We start from the raw sequence: 26,253 nt of genomic DNA, 5'->3' as shown, positions 1-26,253 counted from the left end.
TTTTTTGTTTTTTGGTTTTTTTTTTTTTTTTTTTTTTTTTTTTTTTTTGCTGAGGCAATTGGGATTAAGTGCCCAGGGTCACACAGCTAGAAAGTGTTAAGTGTCTGAGATCAGATTTGAATTCTGACTTCAAAGCTGGTGTTATTCACTGCACCATCTAGCTCCTCCTGGGGAAATGTTTTTAAAGCAAATTTCTTTGATTAAGGCCATATTTCTCAAATGTATAGAGAATCAAGTCAATTGATAAATGGTCAAAGGATATGAACAGGAAATTTTCAGAAGAAATCAAAGCTAATGAAAAATGCTCTAAATCACTATTGATTAGAAAACTGCAAATTAAAATACTCTGAGGTACCATTTCACACCTTTCAGATTGGCTACCATGACAAAAAAGGAAAATGATAAATGTTAGAGGGCATGTGGGAAATTTGGAAAACTAATGTATTGTTGATGGAATTATAAACTGATTCAACCATTCTATAGAAAAAAATTGCAACTATGCCCACCAAATCTCTAATATTGTGCTTACCCTTTGATCAGTAATGGTACTGTGTCCCAAAGAGATTAAATAATAAGGACCTATTTTAAAATTTATTTTAAAAGCTTTTTTTTTTTTTGTGGTATCAAAGAATGTGAAATTGAGGGGATTTGCACCAGTTGGTGAATGGCTGCAAAAGTTGTGGTGTGTGATTCTAATGAAATACTAGGCTATAAGATATAACAAGCAGCATACTTTCAGAAAAACCTGGAAAATCTGACAGGAATTCATACAAAATGAAGTGAGCAGACTCAGGAGAGCCTTGTACATAATAACAACATTGTTGTATGATTACTAACTCTGTATGGGTTATCTATCCTCCACAAAACTGTGAAGAGTTCATCTAAAATCAGCAATATGAAAATCCAAGATAAAAATGCTATCCACTCTCAGAAGAAGAACTGATGTAGTCTGAATGTAGATGGAAACATACTACTTTTCACTTTCATTATTTTCTTAATTTTTTGTCTATATTTTCTTTCACAACATGAATAAAATGGAAATACACTTTGCATATGTTTAAACATGTATAACCTATGTAAAATTGCTTACCATCTCAAGTACAGGGAAGGGAGAAAAATAATTTCTACTCAAAATTGTTTTTAAAATTACAAATTGTTTTTTACATGTAAATGGGGAAAAAACCAAAATATCCTTTATCTTAGAGAAAGAAAATGAACAAATCATCAATGAGCTCCCTAAAGAAAACAAATAAACCTAGGAACAGATGGATTCACAAGTGAATTCTACCACACGTTTAAAGAGCAATCAATTCTAGTGCAACATGAACTAGCTGAAAAAAAATAGGTAATAAATTTGTATCTTATGACATAAATATGGTGCTGATATCTGAAACAGAAAGAGCAAAAACAGATAAAGAAAACTAGACTGATACTGAATTTTGATACAATTTTTTAAAGTAAGATGTGTAATATCCAAATAGACAAAACACAGCAATATGATATCTCCTCTCCCTCCACCAAGAAAAAAAAAAAGCATAAAAAAAGGATGCACTAGGAGAAGGGGGAAAGGAGAAATAGAAAGGGAAGTCTATCTTGCATAAAGAAACATGCAACAAAGAGCTTTTGCAGGGAGGAGAAAAGGGGTATATGTAGTGGGCAATGCTTGAATCTCACTTTCATGGGAATTGGTTCAAAGATGGAAAAGTACTAGAGAAATTTCTCTGACTCAGTGAGGAAATAGAAGAGGATAATCATTTTCCGAAGGGGAGAGGATAAAATATAGGACAGATTAACGAAGGCAATGTTCAAAAGCAAAATGAACTTTTGAGGAGGGATAGAATAAAAAAGAGAAATAGAGGGGTGAAATAGAATATATGATGAAAGGAAACACATTATTAGTAATCATAATTGTAAATTTGAATAATATCAGTTCACCCATCAATAGAAGCAGATAGTAAAAAGGATTAGGAATCAGAACTCAATAATATATTGTTTTCAAGATATACATTTGACACAGAAAGACACACAAAGAATTAAAAATAAAAGGCTGGAACAAATCTTAAAATGGCAGGGGTAGCAATCATAATCTCAGACACCAAAAAAGCTAAAAGAAACATAATTAAAAGAGATAAGCAGGTAAACTGAATTGCCAAAAGTAGCATAGAATATGAAATGACATAAAAAATGTTACAGTAGGTTTCTCTAATAAAGTCCTCACTTCTCAAATATAGAGGGAACTCAGTCAAATTTATAAAAATAAGAGCCATTCCTCAACTGGTAAATGGGTAAAAGATATGAACAGCTAGCTTTCAGAAGAAGAAATCAAAGCTATTTATAGTCATATGAAAAAAGTGCTCTTTAAAATCACATTGATTAGAGAGATGTAAATTAAAGCAAGTCTGGAGTACTATCTCATAACCATCAAAAATGACAAATAACAAATGGAAGGGTTAAAGAAAAATCAGTGCACAAATAAATAAATGAAAGAATGAATCTGGAAGGGGAAGACTCTCAGGGTTTCTGACCAAAGTAGAAATGACTTCTATTTACATTCAAGAATTTTTTTGAATACATGAAGATTCTTTGCTTCAATTGCAACCTAGCTTTAAGTATTGAATAGATGTGGCCTCAGTCAAACTGTTGAAAATCTTAGCTTAAAAAGGCCAAAGTCTCTCATTTCATTCAGGGGCATCTCCAGCTGTCTTTGATCTATATCTTGCCAACAGTGGCAAATTTTTGCCCATCCAGTCCAGATGGCTTTGGAGGGGAAAATGAATCCCATAATTTTGCCCATCCCTCCCTCCCTCCAATTCATCTGCAACTCATGCTTTTACCTGCCTGATGTCATGGGCTTCTTCCAGAAACAAAAGGCAAACAACAACAATAAATAATTTTTTAAAAAAAAGAACTAGTAGCTGAATCTAAAAAAATTAAAAATGAAGGTGTATAATAGGGAATAATGTGCAATGATATTAGTGAAGTAGGCTGGGGTGAAATTGTGAAGGATGGAAACCCAAAAGGAAGTGTTCCAAATTCAAGTTAATAAATTGTCTCGGAAGGCCTGGAGAGACTTGCATGAACTGATGCTGAGTGAAATGAGCAGGACCAGGAGATCATCATACACTTCAACAACAATACTATATGATGATCAATTCTGATGGACCTGGCCCTCTTCAATAATGAGATGAACCAAATCAGTTTCAATAGAGCAGTAAGGAACTGAACCAGCTACACCCAGTGAAAGAACTCAGGGAAATGAGTGTGAACCACTACATAGAATCCCCAATCCCTCTATTTTTGTCCGCCTGCATTTTTTATTTCCTTCACAGGCTAATTGCATACTATTTTGAAGTCCGATTCTTTTTGTACAGCAAAATAACTATATGGCTATGTATACATATATTGTATTTAACTTATACTTTAACATATTTTACATGTATTGGTCAACTTGCCATCTGGGAGAGGGGATGGGGGGAAGGAGGGGAAAATTGGAACAAAAGGTTTTGCAATTATCAATGCTGAAAAATTACCCACACATATATCTTGTAAATAAAAAGCTATAATAAAAAAAGAAAAAAAATAAATTGAAAAATCAAAAAAAATTGTCTTGGGAGGTGGTGATCTTCAAGTCTTTTATTGAGATCTTCATAGAGAAACACTTTTTGGAGATATTTATCAGAGTTTATTCTTCATCAGTTTGGAGCTGAACTAGATTGCCAGTAGGGTTTCTCCTAATTCAGAGGCTTTTACTATTTTGGTTTTTCTCAGTCCTCAAGGCCCAGGCAAATACTTCAAGAAGGCTTCTTACTACCCTGCCAGGATGCTATGACTTGATCAGCTCTGAGGCAGGGAAAGGCCTAATCCTTGAGGTGAGGAAATCCTTGGCAATCTATACTGATCCTGAATGCCATGAAAATCCTAATCCTTAATTTAGCTAATCTCTCTCTAGCAGAGGTAAAGAAATAAATCTTCCAGAAACACAAGGCTTTGAATTTTTTCCTATAAAGAGAAATAAACAGGAATGCCTTATCTTTGAAGGCCTCTTTTTTGTCCTGACACCCTACAGATGTCAAAAGGCAGTTTGGGTGAGCAAACATCCTTTCCATTATCAATTATCTATTATCAATCAATCCTCTCATTATTATCAATTATCTATTATCAATCTCTATTATCAATTATCAATATTCTTGTCCTTTGATACCTCATGGAGAGAAAGAGAACAAATCACCCTCTTCATCCCTTAAGAGATTATTTCCAATCTTTCCCAGAAGTTGAGATATCAAAGTTATAGAGTTTGAAGGTGTCTTGGAGGCTACTGAATCCAATCCCCTCATTTTTCAGAAAAGAAAAATTCCCTAAACATCAAGAGCTGTTCACATGGGAGCAGAAAGGGCAGCATTAATTCAATTTAGCCTTTCCCCATCTACCCTGTCACCTCCTAATGCTCCCCTGTTAAGTTGTTAGTACGTACCTTTTTCTACCAAATTATTTATGTAGACCTCTATAGACTCATGTCTGCTTTGGCTAGGTTGTAAAGTCCCTGAAAGAAAAGACTGCTTTACATTTGTCTTTGGACACTTGCAGATTGATCGAGTTATCCCTGATTTAACTTGCCCTGCACACCTGGATCACCAATATTGCTTCCCATCTTGAAATAAGATATACCTTTTTTCTCAGGAGGTCTTTGGCCATGGGGAATTCGATTGACGCTGAGTATGTAACCATCTTCAGTGGTGACGTCATATTCCTCACTGGGATAACCACAGTGCTTGATGAGCTCACTCTGTGCAAAAATACAAAATATATTAGTGACAGGAGTTGGGTCCTGCCTTCTTGGGTGCAGTCAGAAAGGAGGTACAAGTCCCCGGGCTGAGTTTTTTTTCTGGTTAAAGTCATACTAGGATTCACTGAGGAATACAAAGGATGTTGGAGGGACTACATTAGTTTCCAAGCTGATGTAGCTCCTAATCACCATTTTGAACCATCTAGGGTGTCAGTTTAGAGTCCTTCTTCATGCTCATCAATCTCTGCTCCCCACTCATCTGGTACATAAGCTTGAGCCTATTGTGATGATCAATCAGATCCATCATCAAATCCATCACCTTGAAATCAATCAAAGATAGGAGCTGAGAGCTAAGGAGACCTAAGAAGCTATCCAGGCCCAGCCATCTTTGTACAAGTAGTCCCTTCTGGAAATACATTGAACCAATGGCCATCCAGCCTTTGGTAAAAGTCTGCTGAGGGAGAATGCACTAGAAGTCCAATCCTGACATTTCCTTCCCCTTTCCATAACTTACAATATTCATCCACACTTCGGGTTCCACAGGATATTTTGAGTCCAATGATCCTTGGGCATTTAGAATTCCATAGGTGACATATATCACTACTGAAAAGAGCCACATCTCACAGTCACCTAGAAAAAGATACTGACTGTTAATATTGGTTGGTATGGTTACTCTTCAGAATTGGTTGGTACCCTTCAAAAATTAACCCAAGTTTTTGGTGGCAGACACTGTGAAAGGAGCTATTGCTCAAGATGGAGGTGGGAGCTAGAAAAGGTTGGGCCACTGAGATATTTGTCTGAACAAGAACTAGTGTGACTTCTTTCAATTAGAAAAAAAAGAAAATTAGATGCTGAATTCAGTGGTTTAACCAGGTTCATGTCATACCTTACATCAGTGGGACCCAACCTCTTTCAGTTGATGACACATCAGGAAACATCCCAGAAGTTGTGGGTCACATCGGCACACCAAGAAGCCGGCTTCAATGCCAGCTGGGATTGGCACTTGCGCCCAGAACCCAACCAAGCCACTTTGGGGGATGAAATGCTCTCTGCCACAGAAAGCAAAAGATTTCTCTTGTGCCATCTAAATATGTCTCTTTTGCCTTTATCTAGTTGTAAGAAGTAGCACCTCCACTATAGGGGCCAAAGAAAATGATTTTAGCACTTTTGTTATAAAGAGCAAATATGATCATTGGTTTGCATCAGCAGCAAAAGTTATTTTCCATCTATTGTTTGTGGGTTTGGTTATGATTTTGAGGACTTGTGTACAACATTGTTTACTCAGCCAGTGCCTTCCAAATATGATAAATTTGTTTATTCTAAATGATCAAAGGATTACCAAATCACTGCTGCTGCAATCTGCATTGTTTCCTATAGATTAGGAAGGTGGATATAGGGATAGTTGGACAACTAGATAGAGCAGTGCCTAGGGTTATGGACCTAAAATCAGGAAAACTCATCTTTATGAGTGCAAATCCAGTCTCTGATACTACCTGTGTGTTGTTGGGCAAGTCTCCTAACCCTGTTAACCTCAGTTTTCTCATCTTGAAAATGAACTGGAAAAGGAAATGTTAAAACATTTGCTAAGAAAACCCCAAATGGGATCACAGAAAATAAGTGACAATTGAATAGCAACAATATACAAGTACCAAAGTAGGGACATTTGCAAGCCAATGATGTTGCTGATATTGGGAATGAAAATGTTGAGGGTGGATGATCTTAGAGATGATCTAATTTAACCTTTCATATTATTTTTAAAAAGAAAAAGAAAACTGAGGGCCTCAGAGATCTTGCCAAAGATCACAAATATAGCAAAAGGGAAGTTAGAATGTCAATATAAATTCTTTAGATTTCAGATGGGGTGTGATTTTTTAGTTCACCTTTGCTGCTTGCCTAGACAGAACACAGCCAGAGCCCACTCTGGATGTCCCAAGAATAACGATGCACAATATTTAAAAAATGGTGGTCACCATAGTGGAAATAAGCAGTTTGGATATTTTTTCCTAGACATTTGATATTGTGTAGCCAAAGGAACAATGATATTTTGCAAGTGCTGTGCCAGATGCCAAAACTTGCCAAGTTTACAAAGATGCTCAGCTTGCAGTTCCACCTCCCTGCTGTCTCTATCTCTCCATCATGTTCTTTTTTCTTAGGGGTTGGTACGTAATTTCTTTCCTTTTTTGGGGGGGAAGGTCAGTGAAATTAAAAGACTTGGCCAGAGCCACACTACTAGTAAGCATCCTGACTGCAGTGCTCTACCCACTGCGCCACTCCCTGCCTCAGTTAGTATCTAATTTCAAAGGGAGAATGAACAAGGAGACAATCAGATTGGCAGCACTTAGTTTTGTGACTAGAAGTTCTTAGAAACAATGTAGAAGAGAGGGAAGAGGAGCAGAGAGGGAACTATCACCCATTTTTAGCTAGTGTGCTCTTCCTCCACCCCAAATTAGCTTAGCACTGCAAGGTAGAAATCCAATCTTAAGCAAACATGATTGAGGGCAAAGTTTGGGTGATTAGTCTCAAATACCTCTAGGTATCTTTCAGCTGAAAGGGATTTTGGTTACCTGTATGTGACTTTGGAGAAGCCCTTTCTTTTCACTGAGATTTAGTTCCCCCATCCCTAAAATAAGAGGATTAGACTTGATGCTCTCCAAGTCCCTTTGATTTCCAGAGGATGTGAAAGTGAGAGCTGACATTAATAAGGTGCCCTAATGTTTCCAAAGTACTTGTCATCTACAATCTTACATCAACCCTGTGATGAAGGAATAATGTGCATCCTGCAGGTGAAGAAATTAAGATTCATAGATTCACAAAGGGGATTGGTCCAAGACATCCCCACAATAATTATAGAAACTTGAAGCATATGTGAATAAATTTTTGATTCCTTTTGTGTGTAGTTATTACATTTATTAAATAGTTATTAAGTTTACCTCATAAAGTCTCTCATTGCCTAATTTTGAGGAGGGAAGGGAGAAATCAGGGCTCCCTGACACACTTGATTCACTTGGAAAGTTTGATGCTCTTACTTTTTATCTCCTCATTCTAAGAGAAAAGAAAGGGGAAATGCCTGTTAAGACTATCTCTGCCCTCATCACAAAGTTTTCTCCATCTTGTCTTGAAAACAAACATTCAGAACTTGAAACATACAGAACTCTTCTTACTTCTCCCTGGGTCTCAGTTTGATCATCTGGAAAATGGGAGGTTGAAATAGATGATGTCTGAAGCCTTTTAGCTTCACATGACATCAGTTAGCTAGCACTTTTGTGAAAAGTGCTTCATGCCCAGCCCCAAGCAATCCCAGGAATCCTTGAAAAGTACATCTAGGAGAGGAGATGCGGCCAGGGTCACCCGAGTAGGAATTGACAGTGACAGCCAATCAGCTGACCAATAAATCTTCATTCAGTCACCTCTGTGGGCCAGTGTCTGTGCTGAATTCTGGGAATTAAGCTATGAAACTGAAACAGGTCCTGCCTTCAGGGAGCCTACACTGGAATGGGGAGAGGAAATGCAGAATGGAGGAAGTGATGTAATGGCAGTAGAACAGATGGAAGATCAGCAAGGCCTCCTGAAGAATCTGATCTGAGACTCCCAGACAACCAGAGAATTCAAAAACTAGAGGCAAGAATGGAACTCGTTCCAGGGATGGGGGAGGAGAGGGAGCATTTCCAAGGATTGAAACATTTGGGTGCACCTCAGTTTCTTTAACTGTAGGATGAAAGGGTTGGACTAGAAGGCTATCAGGGTCCATTAAAGCTCCAGCTCCATGATTCTCTGAGCCAAAGCTTTCCTGACATGGAGACTTGAATTGATACAGCATATAGGGGAGAATAATGTCTCACACATACACAGGCTCAATAGAAGTTTTTAATAAAAACAACAATATTTTTTCATAAGGTTTGCAAAACTCTTTACCTGACTTATACCTTTGAGGCCCATAATAGCCCAGTGAAGGATCTGGAGCTATTATTGTTCCCATTTTACAGATGAGAGCATAAAGAGACAACCAAACTTTCAAAGCAAGACGCCAGATTCATTTTCCTTCTCTAGATATGTTGTTAAGAAAGGAGCAGTTCTGTCAGCTCTCACTTCATTTCAATTCAACTCACTTCAATGCACTCCAATGCAATTCAATTTAACAAGCACTTATCAAGCCCCTAATCTGAGCAAGACCCCTGCTACTATCAAATACTGAAAATCATCCAAGAAAGTAGATCAACGTCTTGCCATAACTGCCCTATTTTCTCTCGTCTGAGGTTCTTTTGTCCAGAAATCCCCTCCCATCCCACTCATGTAGTGCAGCCCTGACCCACACTCCCTCAGTACCCAGCAGGGCCCTTCTCACTCAATCAGATCATCCCTTTCTAATCCTGGACTCAACTCCTTGGAAAGGGCTCAGTTGAACACAGTATGGCATTGAATTAGAAGTAAAAGACTCAGCTTTGAAACCAAGCTTTGCCACTTATTCCTTTGGAATTTGAGGTATCATTTAGCCTCTTTGGCCCCAACTGTTAATGTGTCAAATAAAGGAGGTGAATGAAATGACTGATAAAAACCACATCTCTGATCCTCTCATTCTCATATTCTGAAGATTAAAAGACAAGCTTTTGGTTTCTCCCCCTCATTGGAAGCAGAGACCATAAGGAACTACTCGGAGGAAGACGTGAGGAAATCAACTTTTCCGTTGCCTTTTATACTTTCTTCCCCTGGGTTGTCTCTTGGGGTGCTTGGGTTCTTACCATATATACTTGGTTCCTCGGGATGCTGTATCTAATGGGGCAAAGACAGCTAAACTAAAAGTATTGGGAGTCTTTACCATGAAAGCTTTGGACAAAGACTTGAAGCCTATATTCCCTCAGGGCTGGTCACTTCTTGTCAATTCTTCCTCTAAAACATGACATTTCACATCCATGTCCTTCCCTTCACCTAGGTGGCCCCTACCCTCCATCAGACATTTATAACTCCTCTTGAACTATTGAAACAGTCTCTCATTTGGATGTCTCATTTCCACTTTCAAGTCTCCTCTCCCTATCCTCTCTTCCTCTGTCTATCCATCCATCCATTGATAGCTATCTATCTAGTCATATATCTGCCAATTTTTTTTCTTTTTTGCTGAAGCAATTGGGGTTAAGTGACTTGGCCAGGGTCACACAAGAAGGGTTAAGTGTCTGAGGTCAGATTTGAACTCAGGTCTTCTTTACTTCAGAGCTGGTGCTGTATCCACTGCACCACCCAGCTGCCCCTCTGCCAATATTCTTGACTGCAGGGGCGGTGCTCTATCCACTGCACCACCCAGCTGCCCCTCTGCCAATATTCTTAAAGCACAAGCCTGACCATTTTACTTTCTGACTCATGAACTATCTCTGGCTTTCTAATGTCTTTAGGATAAAATACAAATTATCCAGCTTTAAATTTAAAGCCCTTAATCTGACTTCAATTCAATTTTTGTACATGATTATGCATTATTCCTCACCTCCATGAATTCTGTGATTCAATCCAACCACTTACTCACTGGGTTTCAAAAGATCATGGTTAGATTTAGAGACTAAAGGGATCTTCAAGGTCATCAACTCTAGTCATTCTCTTTACAGAAGAAGGAACTGAGGCCCCAGGAAAGTGAGATGACTTGTCCAGTAGCTCACTGCTTGCAAGTGTGTCACATGGGAATTAGACCCAACACTCGCTGACTTCAGGTCCAGTACTCTCTTCACCAGACCATGCTTCCTCTGTCCCTCAAGCTTGGAATATCCTTCTTTCTCACTTCCATCTCTTCATTCAAGTGTCAAACCATGTGCCACCTGCTACAGGCTACCTTCCCTGAAGCCCTTAATCATTAGTATTCTCTCTCCCTTCTCAGATCATCACACGTGTACTTACCTATTTGTATGAGCTCCAGCCTCCATATTCACCAGCATAAAATAAGCTTCTCGAGTGCTGGGACTGTTGTTGGTGGTAGTGATGCTCATATCCCCATCACTTAGCACAGCACTATGCATATAAATATACTTAATAAACACTTCTTATGTGGAAGTCAAATTCCATATAATTTTGTGGATGAAAAAGTATGAAGCTATCATCTACTGCCACATCTTTTCAAATAAAACTTAAAATGTCATAGTATACAGGTACAAAGAAACATTTGCAAGAAAGCTTTCATGTTCCATGTTCAACAACAGAAGTTTAACATAATTATTTTTTAAAATTTCTTCCCCCCCACATACTCCAGATAAATACAAGTCGTGCTTTCAATTCTTTGGAAAGTAAGGAAGATAATTTCATAATCTCAGTAAGACTCAACATATATCAGATCATGAGGGGAAATAGTTGTTTATAATATTTATGCCCAGAAGAGAAAAATTTTCATTAATGTTTAAAAACTAATTTCTTTTGTCCATTACACAATTCAACAAAAGCATTGACTCTCTGAAACATCACGTCATTATTACAAACCATTATCATTCATGGGGTCACCCACCCACCCACCCATGGGGGTCACTCACTGTAATGGAGAATATTACCCTGAGCTCTAGTCCCTGTTTCTTTCTCTTTGATTCCTGCTAAGCCACTCATCGAGATGGGGAAGTTTAATAAAGAAGGGGGAGCCGGTGAACTTTATCTTGCATTCTGAATTCTAAGAGGGCCCCCTCCACCCAGCAAAGATTCTGGCAACGAAGCTATCAAAGCTCTTTAGAAGGGCTCCCCTTTTTGACGAACTCAGAGGCAAGTCTCCTAGAAGCCAACAAATCATAATTACCAGTTTCCCAAAGCTGGAGGTCCCGACAGCTTCACACGATGAGATCTAGTCTGAGCGATGGCAGGACCAGGGATGGTGACGAAGCTTAATGCTTTCTGAATAAAAGGAAGGGAAGCAGGAAAATGACCTCTTTCTTTCATCCAATGATCATCAGTGATATACATACCTGTCTCACCGCTTGCTCAATGGGCCCACTTTAAGTGTGGTTAGTCCACTTCCGAAACCTTCCTGTCTTTGAATGCTTGCAAGGGGCAGATTCATAGGGTGACTTTTTTTTCTCTCCCAGGCATGTGAAACTAGTAGCCAGAAATTCAAGTTGGAGCTAGTTCTCCATTACCGCCTCACCCACTGGCCCTGGCCAACTGAGTGTGCCCTTTGCTCATGGGATGATGTCACCTCTTTCTATATATGTTTTACAATGTAATTCTTCAATTCATTTCAATAAAATAGCTATCCAACCCTATAGGAGTTGCTCCAACATCCCATAATGTTTCCTTTGGTTCCTTTTGTGTGGCTTTCTCCCATTTGAATAAATTAACTATCCAACCCTATAGGAGTTGTTCCAACATCCCATAATGTTTCCTTTGGTTCCTTCTGGGTGGATTTCTCCCATTTTAATAAAGTAACTATCCAACCCTATAAGAGTTGCTCTATCATCTTATAATGTTGCCTTTGGTTCCTGTGGCTTTCTCTCATTTTAATAAAAATAACTATCCAACCCTATAAGAGTTGCTCCAACATCCCATAATGTTTCATTTAGAATTTGAATTATGATAGGGTTTGCTGAGAGGCAGAGATAGGATAGGGGAAAAGCATTTGGCCAGCAATTCATACTTTGTAACTATATGACCATCAATGATTCCTTATTCTTCTGAGGCTCAAAATGGAGAATACGATTAGCATTTGGGAAGAAGGCTCTTTAGATATCTTGAACCACTCTAGAATAGACAAAAGACTTTTTGTAAATCTACTCTTTGTGAATCTATATACTCTATATAAAGAGTATAATCATTCTTGATATGGAAATTTATCTTATGTGAAACCAGGGAGGGACAATTCTATCTATAATCACCAGTTAAGGGCAGCTAGGTGGTAGAGTGAATGGGATCTGAAGTCAGAAAGACCTGAGTTCAAATTCAGCTTCAGATATTTAGTAGCTGAGTGACCTTGGGCAAGTCTCTTAACCCTATTGCCTCAGTTTTCTTATCTGTAAAATGATCTGGAAAAGGAAAGGACAAACTCCTCCAATATCTTTGTCAAGAAAATCCCAAATGAGGTCACAGAGAGTTAGATATAATTAAAACAACCGAGGAACAACATGATTGCAATGCAGACTGTCCTAAATTGTAGCTTCTTGATGTTTATTTGCAAAGGTCATGATTGGCATTCTTGGATGTGTCAAGCCTATGGAGATCACATGATCCATCAGCTCTTAGTTCCCCGACAGTTTTTTAAACCATCAATATTAAAGTACATTTCAGTGAAAAATAGAAAAACTGAGGGGAATGTCTGGGCACAAGGGCAAAGGGAGTGATCATTTTTAAATGGTCATTTGTCTGTGTGGGAGTTATTATATTATATTATAACTCAGGTGGAGCTGGAATTCCAAAACCGATGGCACATCAACTATGCATTTGGGACATAGAAATGCTGCAAAGGAAAAGGTAGTTTACTTCACAAGGCTTAGCTCTAGAAGTTGATTCATTTACTTTAACCCCCTCATTTCATTTAATTAATTTTCTTTATAATTTTAAAAATTTCCCCCAATTACATGTTAAAATAAATTCTCAATATTTTTTAAAGTTTTCAATTCCAAATTCTGTCCCTACCTTTTGTTCCCCCCTCGAGATGGCAAGAAACCTTACATTTATGTTTTCTTAATTGTAATTTTTATATGACAGTTATTCCCATAATAAGAACAACAATATGTAGTACAGTAAGATTTGCAAAGTGATTTATGTGCATTATCTCGGTTTATCTCCATCACAGCTCCTTGAGGTAAGGACTATTATTATCCCCATTTTATAGATGAGGCAATGGGCTCAGAAATGTTAAGTAACCCAGTGAGTAACTGACTGGCAGGTCCTCCTGCCTCCAGGTCAGCAACATTGATTGAGATCTCTGTCTCCTTGCTTCTCATTTAACCCTAAAATAGAACACAGTATTTAAGGAAACTAAAAAGAGTTATTTCAGTAAATATGTCTGACAGTAGAAAGCAGCAGAGTCAGACTCCAATAGAAATGCAGTCACTGAAGCATACATGTGGATCATTGCAGTTGTGTATTGACTTAGAAAACCACATGTTAACATTATATATGCCCTGTTGTACTGTTGTTAATTTTCTTAAGTTATCCCCAAATTACATTTAAATGTGGCTTCAGATGTACACATGAACTGGCCACCTTTGATGTCAGCCATATTTTATAGCTGTAGGCCCCCACTTCCTTACTGAGAAAGGGAGATGATTTATCATCGGTTTGCTAGGCTAGAGATCGCTCATTATAATCAATCTGAATTCAACTGCCTTTAAGTGTTATTTATATTAGTCAAGTGTGTTATTTTCTTGATTTAATTTCATTTCATTCAACATCCTTTTATACAAATCTTACTTTTTCTTGCAATTATCCTTTCTTATTACAAAATAATAATTTATTAAGTTCCTATCTCACTATTTGTTCATCAATTTCCCAAAGATGGACACCATCTTTTTAGCCAGGCTTTTTTTTTTTTTTGCCATCACAATAATTGCTGCAGTGAGCATAATGGCATTTTGGCTTATAGAAGGCCTTAATTTCTGTATTTTATGTCCTTGAGGTACATGATTTATGGTGGAATCTAAAGGAACAAGAAAAAAATTAGACCTATGATTATTTCAATGATACGAGAAATTTCCAGATGAGGAGATTCCTTATGCCAAAGTAGGCAACTTACTATCTTATGGGTGACTTACCAACCTTTACTTTAGCTCTGTTGGCTTCTTTTGAGCTGAGCTCAAATCCCATCTTCTCCAAGAGACTTTCATGGACCCCTATTTGAGAGTACTTTCCATTTACTCTGTATCTAAGTTGAAGATATATAATTATTGACATGTTGACATCTCCCCCATTAGCAGATGACTCCCTGGGTGAGGTCCAGTATTGTTGTGTTTCTTTGTATTTCCAGAACTTCAATATGTGGAGGGTTATTAATAATAAAAAGCAGTCAAGGAATGTTTATTGATTGACTGCAGTCCTTGATTGCTTCTGCCTCTTGCTTATCTAATATTTCACTAATTCACTTTTCCATTTTCGCAAAATCCACACCAAAAAAGTTTAATTATTAGTGCTCTATAATACAGTTTAAATTTGCTACAATATACCATCTTTATCTCATTCCTACTTTTTCTTATTGTTTTCCTTGAGATTAAAGACCTTTATTAACTTTGATGGTTGAATTATTTGGGGATTGGAGTATAAAGTAACTCTATGGAAGTTTAATTAATATATATTAATATCTAAATTAATTAATATGTTCATTTTTGCTATGTTTGAATATCACAATAATAAATAATGAATCTTTCTCCAATTATTTGTCATCATTTATTTCTGCCAAGAGTGTATTATGGTTGTATTTATGCAAGAGCTAAATATCAGAAAGTAGGCAAAGTCCTTGATGCTCTACACATTTTGTAACTATTTCTGATACACTTTCTCTTTCTTTTTAAAATCGTTGGTATTATCTAGAAATGCTATTTTAAAATTAATTTTTCATTCTCTTACTTTACTGATGCTATTAATCATTTCAGTATCTTTGTTGATATGAGAGGCTTTCTAAGTAAATTGATATGTCTTCTATGATATGGACAGTTTTGTAATCTCTCTGAAAAAATTATGCTTTTAATTTTCTCATGTTTATGCTATAGGTAGAATTGATGACTCTAATAATGAATCAGAAGGGGGGATTCTCTTGCTTTTTCTTGCACTGTATAAGAAAGCCTCTTGGGTTTTTACCATTATAAATAATACTTGCTCTTGGTTTTAGATATGCCCTTTTGTCTCTCCTGTGTCTTTTTTAGGATTTCTAAAAATACAAATGGATATATGTAAATCCTTTACAAAGCTGCGCTCCTTCCTTTCCTCTTGGAATCCTTTTTTTCCTGTCAAGATTTAACTCGTGTCACCTTCTGAAAAAGACCTTTCCCTCTACCACAGATAAAGAACTCAAAATATTCCAAAGGACTCACTCAATAAATCACACTGGAGCCAAACACAGTCATAGACCCAGGTGAACATGATACTGAGCCCTAAAAACTTAAGAACAACAAGATGATCACAGGACAGATTGTCCTAAATGGGAGCATCTAGAAATTAAATTAAACCAGGAGGATAACATACAACAATGGGAGGAGGGAGGGGAACTTAAGACAACACTTTTCTCATAGATGTTGCCAAACGAAATACGCAAAAATGTGAAATAAGGGTTTTTTGGATGCAGAGCCGAAATAGAGGGGTCAAAAGGTGTGTGTGTGTGTGTGTGTGTGTGTGTGTGTGTGTGTGTGTGTGTTTCTTTAGAATTAGATAAAATATATGTTACCCCTATCATCCTATGGGCTACTGGAAATTTACTGGAAAAGAGGATACTTTCAGTAAACCTAAATAGGAGTGAATTATACTTCAAGGCTTTTGTTCAGTAACTACTTCCCTCCTTTCCAGTGATTCTATCTATTTGTACAAAAGTCTACAGAAAATTAAATATAAAAGTACAATAGTAGGATAATAACTTATCCTGGGACTATTTCTATCTGAATTCTGTTAAAAAAAGAATAGAGGACCTTGGTAATTGGTATTAATGGTAAACGGATTTGATGATAGTCTAATATTCTTGTGAAATCCTTTTCTCTCACTAAATCCAACCCAATCTGTCCTATCACTCTATAATCTCCCATAATATGTCTGTCTTTGCCCCTCACTGTGGTCTGGCCTCTCCAAGAGAAGGCAAGCACAGTTTGGCAGCCTAGATGGGCAATCTCCTTCCATCTTTCCCACAGTTCCACACAATCACCTAAATACTTGTAGTGACACGATGTGGTTTGGACCATGATCAGATGATAAGCACAATTTGCAGCTGTTGAGCTGGCAAGCCCTCTCTCACAGGAGCGACACTAACTGAATAGCTCACAGTAATGGAGGAGGGTTATCTAGGCCTTGATCTCTTGGTTTTCTTTACCATGGCTTTAATCCCCATTTTGCTGTCCCTCAAGCTCTAAGAGACTGTTTCCAAGAGACACAGTGCTTAGGAACATCCCTGCCCCCTTTTAGAATTCAATTTTTTTTCCAATTAAAAATGTAATATTTGTTTTTCCCACTTATTAGTATTTTATTTTTTCTAATCATATGTGAAGATAGTTTTCAATATTAATTTTTACAAAATTTAAAATTCCAAATTTTGTCTCCCTCTCCCCTTCCCTCCCTAAGACATTAAGCAATCTGATGTAGATTATCCATGTACAATCATGTTAAACATGATTTAAACATGATGTTTAACATGATTGTGCAAACATGTTTCCACGTTAGTCATGTCGTTCTGCTTGGTCTCACTTGTTCCACTAGAATGGCACTTTTGCCAGAGCAGGGACTGGCTCCTCTTTTTTGCTGTATCCTTAGCACTTAGCAGATTATTGAACATCCAAGGACACTTAATAAATCTTGTTGAATGGATGAGGCAATGAGTGAATTAATGGATTTATGAATGAATGAGCTATTTTCAGCCACACCAATGAACCAAGGCAATGCCCATGAATTTCTACCCTTCTTGACTGCTTCCTAAATAAGACCCTCTCTCTTTTCGCTCTGGGCACTTTTTTTAAAATTTTATTTATAATTTTTTTGACATTATATATGCATGAGTAAATTTTTTAAAATAACATTATCCCTTGTATTCATTTTTCCAAATTATCCCCTCCCTTCCTCTACTCCCTCCCCTTGATGACAGGCAATCCCATACATTTTATATGTGTTACAGTATAACCTAGATACAATATATGTGTGTAAATACCATTTTCTTGTTGCACATTAAATATTAGATTCCAAAGGTATAAGTAACCTGGTAGATAGACAGTAGTGCTAACAGTTTACATTCACATCCCAGTGTTCCTTCTCTGAGTGTAGCTGATTCTGTCCATCATTGATCAGCTGGAAGTGAGTTGGATCTTCTTATGTTGAAGATTTCCACTTCCATCAGAATACCTCTTCATACAGCATTGAAGTGTACAGCGATCTTCTGGTTCTGCTCGTTTCACTCAGCATCAGTTGATGTAAGTCTCTCCAAGCCTCTCTGTATTCCTCCTGCTGGTCATTTCTTACAGAGCAATAATATTCCATAACCTTCATATACCATAATTTACCCAACCATTCTCCAACTGATGGACATCCATTCATCTTCCAGTTTCTAGCCACTACGAAAAGAGCTGTCTGGGCACTTTTTCTTTCTGGATATCCCCCAGACCTGGGTTATTCTTCTTCCTTTCTTCCAAATTCTGACCTCTCTGATTTACTTTAAATCTCAAGTAAAATCTCAATTTCTATAGTTAATCCTCACTTAACCCCTCAGAATTTCTGTGCCTTTCCTCTGTTATTTATTTCCTCTTTATCCTTTATATAATTTGTTTGCTTGTAGCATCCTCCAATAAACTGTGAGCTCTTGAAGGCAGGGACTATATTTTGCTTCTTTTTGGTTCTCTCATGCTTAGCACAGTGGCTGGCATATAATAGGTGCTTAATAAATATTTATTGACTGACAGGCTGCTTCTAGAGTGATGGTGGGTGAGAGGAAGACTGCCAGAACTCACAGATTTCCCATTTTTAGCCCCATTTCTGCCCTGAGTCCTGTTGGTTTCTGTATCTTTGATAAGGGAGAAGATGAACTACTAGAGATGTGATTTTCCCAGAATGTAGATTACAGAGTATTATAAGAAGGAGAGTGATGTGATAAAAGGCTAGCGCTAGCCCACAGAGAGCCTTAAAAGTCAGGAAAGGATTCTATGTTCTCTCCTAGAGGTAACAGGGATGTCCTGCAGTTACCCCTGGCCACAAGCTGAAGCTGCCACTTCCTTTCTTAGAGGTCCTAAATAATCAGAGGAATTATAATCACCTTTTCTAGACTCTACACTAGAATGAAAGGTGGAGTAGGATTGTCCCTTCCCAGCCCTCCAGGATTTCTGCCAGCTGACTTAGAAAAGGGAAAGGAAAAAGTCTTGACATTTACATATTTCACTCTATCCTGTTAATGATGTCATAGTGAATTTGCTGAGATGCATGGATTGTAGGAAAAATCCATGACCATACTATGACTCACTCTTGTGCAAAATGAGCTTTTGGAGGGCAAAATATCCACATCTTTGGGGTTAGCCATGTGCTCAAGTCCTTTGTTCTACACAGTGGCTACCATGATGGCTTCCACATGGTAAAAGGGAGAGATGAGTTGGACACAATTAAGGGAGGAAATGTTTCCAACAAGAAGCATGTTATGGAAGAAGTATTTCTATAGAAGCAAACCAAGTCTCCAAAAGGCTGCTTTCCTTAGGAGAACTAATTCATAAGAATAGATGGTTTATAGCAGATATTAATGACTTATAAAAGAGGTCTGCGATACCTAACTTGGACATGAGTTGAGGGGATGACATTGGCCACTGGGCTTCACTCAAGGGATACCAAGAAACTGATTTATTTTATGTTAACACTGAAAATTCTGGTTTTAAAATGACATCATTCTGAGGACCAACTGAATCATTTGGAGATCAAGCTCCTACCTAGGATGCTGAGAAGTAACAGGCCCCTCTCCTGGTTCCACATGGTACAGCAGCCTAAGTACAAAGGATTGCATCAGAATCTCCAATAGGGATTCCTTAAGTGATGGAGGACCGAACATTTTCAGTGTCTTGAGGATTTGTGCCAGCATTCTAACTGGACAGGGAGATAATCTTTTTTTCTTAGCTGGGCTAGCCCCAGATTTGCTTTCCTAGGTGGAAGTCACCGAATCACAGATCTGGAAAGGAACGGAGAGGCCATCCAGTCCAACCTGCACCTGGACAAGAATGTCATCCAGCCTCTACTTGAAGACCCCCAGGAAGAGAGTCAAATACTACCTGAGGGAGCCTATCTGACTTGTAGATTCCTCTCAAGGTAAGAAAAGTCTCCTTTGAATCAGGATAAAAACTTTTTTTTTTTTTTACTATAACCTCTAGCTTAATTTTTGTTTCTACCTTTGAGGTCAAGCAGAACAAGTCTGATCTTTCTTCCATGAAATACTATTTCAAATACTTTTGAAGCAACTGTCATGTTCCTCCCTGAATCTTCTCGGTCTTCAATAAAGGCAACTGATCCGCCTATGCCATAAACTGGGGGCTCTCTACCATTCTTGTTGCCAATTTTGGGGATGCGCCAGCTTGTCAATAGTCAGCCTAAAATGAGATGTGTGTGAGTGAAGGTGATTCTCCAGAGGAGTAATAATGCAACTGACATTTACATAGTTATTTTTTAAATTTTGCAAAATCTTTTCTTCCTAATGAAAAAAAAATTAAGTGAAGGTGGTCTAGCTGTACCTGATCTAGAACTATATTATAAAGCAACAGTCACCAAAACCATTTGGTATTGGCTAAGAAATAGACTAGTTGATCAGTGGCATAGGTTAGGTTCACAGGGCAACATAGTGAATAAAAATAGCAATCTAGTGTTTGACAAACCCAAAGATCCCAACTTTTGGGATAAGAATTCATTATTTGACAAAAACTGCTGGGAAAACTGGAAATTAGTATGGCAGAAACTAGGCATGGACCCACATTTAATACCACATACTAAGATAAGACCAAAATAGGTCCAAGATTTAGGCATAAAGAATGAAATCATAAATAAATTGGAGGAACATGGGATGGTTTACCTCTCGGACTTGTGGAGGAGGAAGGAATTTGTGTCCAAAGGAGAACTAGAGACCATTATTGATCACAAAATAGAAAATTTAAATTAAAAATTAAATTAATTAAAATTAAATTAAAAAGTTTCTGCACCAACAAAACTAATGCAAACAAGATTAGAAGGGAAGTAACAAATTGGGAGAACATTTTTACAGTTAAAGGTTCTGATAAAGGCCTCATCTCCAAAATATATAGAGAATTGACTTTGATTTATAAGAAATCAAGCCATTCTCCAATTGATAAATGGTCAAAGGATATGAACAGACAATTTTCAGATGATGAAATTGAAACTATTTCCACTCATATGAAAGAGTGTTCCAAATCACTACTGATCAGAGAAATGCAAATTAAGACAACTCTGAGATATCATTACACACCTGTCAGATTGGCTAAGATGACAGGAACAAATAACGATGAATGTTGGAGGGGCTGTGGGAAAACTGGGACACTGATGCATTGTTGGTGGAGTTGTGAAAGAATCCAACCATTCTGGAGAGCAATCTGGAATTATGCCCCAAAAGTTATCAAAATGTACATACCCTTTGACCAGCCGTACTACTACTACTGGGCTTATATCCCAAGGAAATACTAAAGAAGGGAAAGGGACCTGTATGTGCCAAAATGTTTGTGGCAGCCCTTTTCATAGTGGCTAGAAACTGGAAAATGAATGGATGTCCATCCATTGGAGAATGGTTGGGTAAATTATGGTATATGAATGTTATGGAATATTATTGTTCTGTAAGAAATGACCAACAGGGGGAATACAGAGAGGCTTGGAGAGACTTACATCAACTGATGCTGAGTGAAACCAACAGAACTAGGGGATCATTATACACTTCAACAATGATACTGTATGAGGATGTATGCTGATGGAAGTGGATATCTTCAACATGGAGAAGAGCTAATCCAATTCCAATTGATCAATGATGGACAGAATCAGCTACATCCAGAAAAGGAACACTGGGAAATGAGTGTAAACTGTGAGCACTGTTTTTGTTTTATTTTGTTTTGTTTTGTTTCTCTTCCCAGATTATTTTTACCTTCTGAATACAATCCTTCCTTTGCAACAACAATAACAAAATTTGGTTCTGCACATATATATTGTACCTAGGATATACTATAAGATATTTAATATGTATGGGAATGCCTGTCATCTAGGGGAGGGGGTGGAGGGAAGGAGGGGAAAAACTCGGAACAGAAGGGAGTACAAGGGATAATGTAAAAAAAAAAATTACCTATGCATATGTACTGTCAAAGAAAATGTTATAATTATAAAAATTAATAAAAAAGAGAGAAAGAATGAAAAAAAATCTTTTCTTCCCCAAAACTCTGAGTACTTAGCATAATACACTTTAAAATATTTATTAATTGTTACCTTATGAAGTTGGTAGCATAAGTAGGATTATCCTCATTTCCCAGATGAAGAAACAGAGCGGGGAGGGTGAAGCAACAGCCCCAGGAGAAGTAAATCTTAATATTTACTTAAATTCTGTGACTTAAATTCAGATCTTGCATTTCCATTTTGTGCAGATGTATTTACCCATATTTTGACCATAACATCTATGGATTTGTCTTTGAAAATAGCTGAAGATTAAAGGAAGTTTGATGGGGTAAAGAAGACAGGATTAAGTCTATCCAGATGATGTGAACTGATTGCTGGCTTGAATATGTCAAAAATGATGAAGTAAAAAAATAGAACCTGGGATTGAACATCCACTCAAGTACTTAATGCCTATGAGATCATGGGGAAATCATTTTCCTTTTCTGGGTCTCATCTGTAGAACAAAGGTTCCTGTCATCCTTAAATGAATGATTCTTCTTTCTACCCAAATGATTGAACTTGCAAGTCACTCTCCCTCTCAGGGTCTGTTTCCCCATCTATAAAATGAAATCAAAAGACTAGATGATCATTAAGGTCCCATTCCAGCTGTTCACAGATGAAGAGTCCTAAAAAAAATTTTCCCCTCTATTTGGTCTTTAGTCATTTAGATGCATCTAACTTCAGTGAGAATTAAGGGACTAGACATTAGGGAAACAGAAAATTTGGTCACTTCATTGGGCATTCCACAAACTTTCATCATATTGGAATCACTATGCCTATTTAAAATGCTCTAAATTCTGAGCTGGGATTTCCCAATCATAAGCTTGGAACTTCTCAGAAAAAAAGGATGGAGAATGAAAAAGAAAAAACAAATTTATTTGAACATAGGGATTTTTTTTCCTAAATAAAGAGTGCAGGGGACATTTATTAGTGTCAACCTAAAGGAGCAGAACTTTGGGGCAGCAGAGTGCCCCAGACTTCCACCTGCCTTCTTTTCTGCCTCCTCTCTTGCACTTCTTGACTTCATCAAGTTTTCTGATTTTAGTAAGGATGTCGATGGTGACCACTCATAGATCTACACATGTAGCCCCAGGTTCTATCCTGAACTTCAATCTCACATCATCATTTTTCTACAGGCTGCTTCAAACTGGATGCGTCCAACTTAGCATGTCTAAAGCAGAACCCAGGTTTTTTGCCCAAATTCCCTTCTCTGCCTCCTCCATTAACTCCTCTTACTCCTTCAGCTCCCTAAATGAGATAAAAGATCCCCCAAATGTCAGAGACTGAGGGTTTTTTGGGGGTAGAAATTATCCAGGGATCCTCCACTACCAAAATGGTCCCACACATCTCACATAAAATGTAAGAGATGGTAGAGAAGAATCTGGATGGAAAATAAAGAGAAAGACAAATTTCCTTCCAGGGACTATTTCTCATCTCCCTTTATAGTTTCTCCTTTGATGATCACTTCCACTAAAAAGACTGTACCTCTCATTATTCTTGTGGCTAATTCTTCCATCTCTTTCTCCAGCCCCAGTCCCTTTATTCAGAGTCTCAGAATCATGGGGGAGATATTTCATAGGATTTCAAATTTAGGACTGGAAAGTTTCTTAGAAGCTACCACATCCAATTCTCTCATCTTACAATGGAATAAATGGGCCCAGAGGTAAAGTGACTGGACTACGGGGTCATCTGGCTACTAGTAAGTATCTGAGGCAGGATTTGAACTCAGTCCAAGTCCAGCATTGTCCATTGTGCCACCAAACTGCCTAAAATTTTGATTTCTTTTAATCTATCATCGCATTATTTTACTTATATCATTCTTTTCAATTGTAGAATTATCTTGACCTCCTCCAGGGGATCCTGAGTTCATCCTAGTCAGCTACTCTTTCAGAATCTTTGACTTTCTCTTTATTTTCCATCCAGATTCTTCTCTACCATCTCTTACATTTTAGTGTATAATGTGTGGGACTATTTTGGTAATGGAGGATCCCTGAATAATCTCTACCTGCCCCCCCAAAAAAACCCTCAGTCTCTGACATTTTAAAACCGATTCCCTTTCCTACTGGATTCCTCCCATGCATTAGCCTTCTGGAACAATAGCAGACATTCAAAGCTTGCCCCACAAAATGAAGTTCTCATAGAGCTGATCCTGGTTCTATGTTTTCTCTGTGACAAGAGAAGCATGTTCTGAATAGATGTTCCTGCAGAGCTTTGAGATGCATAAATGCCCAGGTGATTCTGGAGGTAGAAATAAATATAATATAATATAATATACAAAATATGAAATCAATATAATCCCAGATAACAGGAAGAGGGGATTTGGGAAAGACGTAAACTTTGAGAGAAAAATACATTTGGCAGAAAAAAATCCCCATCAGGATAAAATCAGCCTCAATCAGAGAGCTGAATGAGAAACTATTTTCAAGCTACTCTAACCTGCTAAGTTGAGTCCCAAGATTTAGGCCGGGATGTGGGCCAGTTTTTCCTGACTGAATCCAGACCTCTGCCATGCTGCCTTTCTCTGGGCAATAAAGCATGTTTTACACAGAACCCTCTAGAAGATGGGTTGTGGGCAGTTTTTACAACACTGGGCAGAAAAGAAGAACGTGTCCCTATCCATGATCCAATTTTTCCTTTCATTTCTTGTCCCAGCACTTGTCAATGGCATTGCTACCTAGTAAGCTCTTTTTAAAGTGATGGGCAAACTTAAAAAAGCAGAGAAAAAAGAGAGGTGATGACAGCAGGAAGTCAGCAGAGGGTGCAAGTGACTCAACCTCAAAGGAGAGAGAAAGGGAGGGAAAAATCCACGAGAGGGCATGATACTCATGGAGCCCACAGCTCTGAGGCAACAGATCCCTTCTCTCCTTTTCCAGGACTATTCTCCATCTCTACTTTCACCCTTGGATTTTCTTCTTTTCCTTCCAGGAACTCTCAGCCAGACTTTGGAGTCCAGGAAAAGGACCGATCAGCTAATTCACTCTGAGGTCTGGTGATGGTGGACTGATGGCAGCTTTCCCAGCTGATGTCCTTCATCCAAAGGACTCTGATGGAACCGCTTTCTGAGATACAACCTCCACTTACACCGTAGTTCAGGACCTCATTATGGCATCAGAGAAAGCCTGGTCTCTTCCTCAATAAACATTCATTGAGTGCTTATTGTGTGCCAGGCACTGTGCTAAGTGATGGGGAGAAAAAGAAAGGCAAAATACAGACCCTGCCCCCACGGAGGCCATAATCTAATGGGAGGTACAGCAAGCAAACAAATAAAAAAAGCTCAGATGTATATAGAATAAAAAGGAAATTACAGAGGGAAGGCACTGGAATTAAGGGGGGGGAAGAGAGTTTTTCTGTAGAAGGTGGGATTTTACTTGAGTTTTAAAGAAAACCAGGAGGAGAAGATAAGATGGAAGAGTATTTCAGACATAGAGACAAACAGAGAAAATGCCCAGAGCTGAGATGGAATGTCTTGGTCAAGAATCCGCCAGGAGTCCACGTGACTGGATTGAAAAGTATATGTGAGATGGGGATGTTAAGATATAACAAGACTAGACAGGTAGGACATCGATTATGAATAGCCTTGAATGCCAAACAAAAGATTTTGCATTTGCAAGATGATTCAAAACAGTTCCGATTGTTCAGTGATGAAGAGAGCCATCTACACCCAGGGAGAGGACTGTGGGGACTGACTGTGGTTCACAGCAGAGCATTCTCACTCTTTCTGTTGTTGTTTGCTTGCATTTTATTTTGCTGCTCTTTTTTTCTTGTGTGGCACGGGAATTGTGTGATGTCTGCATATATTGGATTTAACGTAGATTTCTACCATGTTTAACATGTATTGGACTACTTGTCATTTAGGGGAGGGCCTGGGGGAAGGGAGGGAAAATTGGAACACAAGGTTTTAAAGGGCTAATGTTGAAAGAATTGTCTATACATATGTTTTGAAAAATAAAAAGCTTTAATTTAAAAAAAAAAAAGATTTTGCATTTGTTTGTGGAGGTAATAGGGAGCTGCTGCAGTTTTGAAGAGAGGTGACGTAATTAAAGCTGCACTTTAGGAGAATCCCTTTGGTAGCTAAGTGTGGATGGAATGAACAGGGGAGATACTTATTGCCTCTGCATGCAACCGGCAGGTGGTTGTAACAGCTAAAGCGTGAGGAGATTAAAGCCAGCCTGAGGATGGCAGCAGGTGTTGGAGAGACAAGGAATAAGTAATATTTACTGCTACAAAGATGAAGTGAACAGATTGGATCTGGGAGGTGAGAAATAAAGGAGCGTGAGGATGATCACACTAATGTATTAGGGAAGGTAGAGAGAGGGGAAGGGCTGGAAGGAAAGAGCGAGTTTGGTTTCTAGAAATTGAGTTTAAGATGTCTATGAGACATCAAATTCAAGATATCTACTAGGGCAGTTGGAGAATCAAGATAATAGATCAGTAGAGAGTTTAGAGACAAA

General features: G+C 38.0%; 1 protein-coding gene across 1 annotated transcript in view; it reads right to left on the bottom strand.

Annotated features, from left to right (window-relative positions):
- LOC141559055 (lipase member N-like) overlaps nucleotides 1–5,408 on the bottom strand; it is a 32,712-nt gene extending 27,304 nt beyond the window's left edge. Inside the window, exons 1-2 of the mRNA XM_074297096.1 lie at nucleotides 5,298–5,408; nucleotides 4,666–4,783 (exon numbers count right to left, since the gene is read on the bottom strand). Coding sequence (XP_074153197.1) covers nucleotides 4,666–4,783; nucleotides 5,298–5,402 — 223 coding nt within the window. The 5' untranslated portion in view covers nucleotides 5,403–5,408. The remainder of the gene's footprint in view (nucleotides 1–4,665; nucleotides 4,784–5,297) is intronic.
- Nucleotides 5,409–26,253: the final 20,845 nt, after the last annotated feature.

Source organism: Sminthopsis crassicaudata, chromosome 2, assembly GCF_048593235.1.
Source record: "Sminthopsis crassicaudata isolate SCR6 chromosome 2, ASM4859323v1, whole genome shotgun sequence".
Lineage (NCBI taxonomy): Eukaryota > Metazoa > Chordata > Mammalia > Dasyuromorphia > Dasyuridae > Sminthopsis > Sminthopsis crassicaudata.
This window is presented reverse-complemented; position numbering and strand designations above follow the sequence as displayed.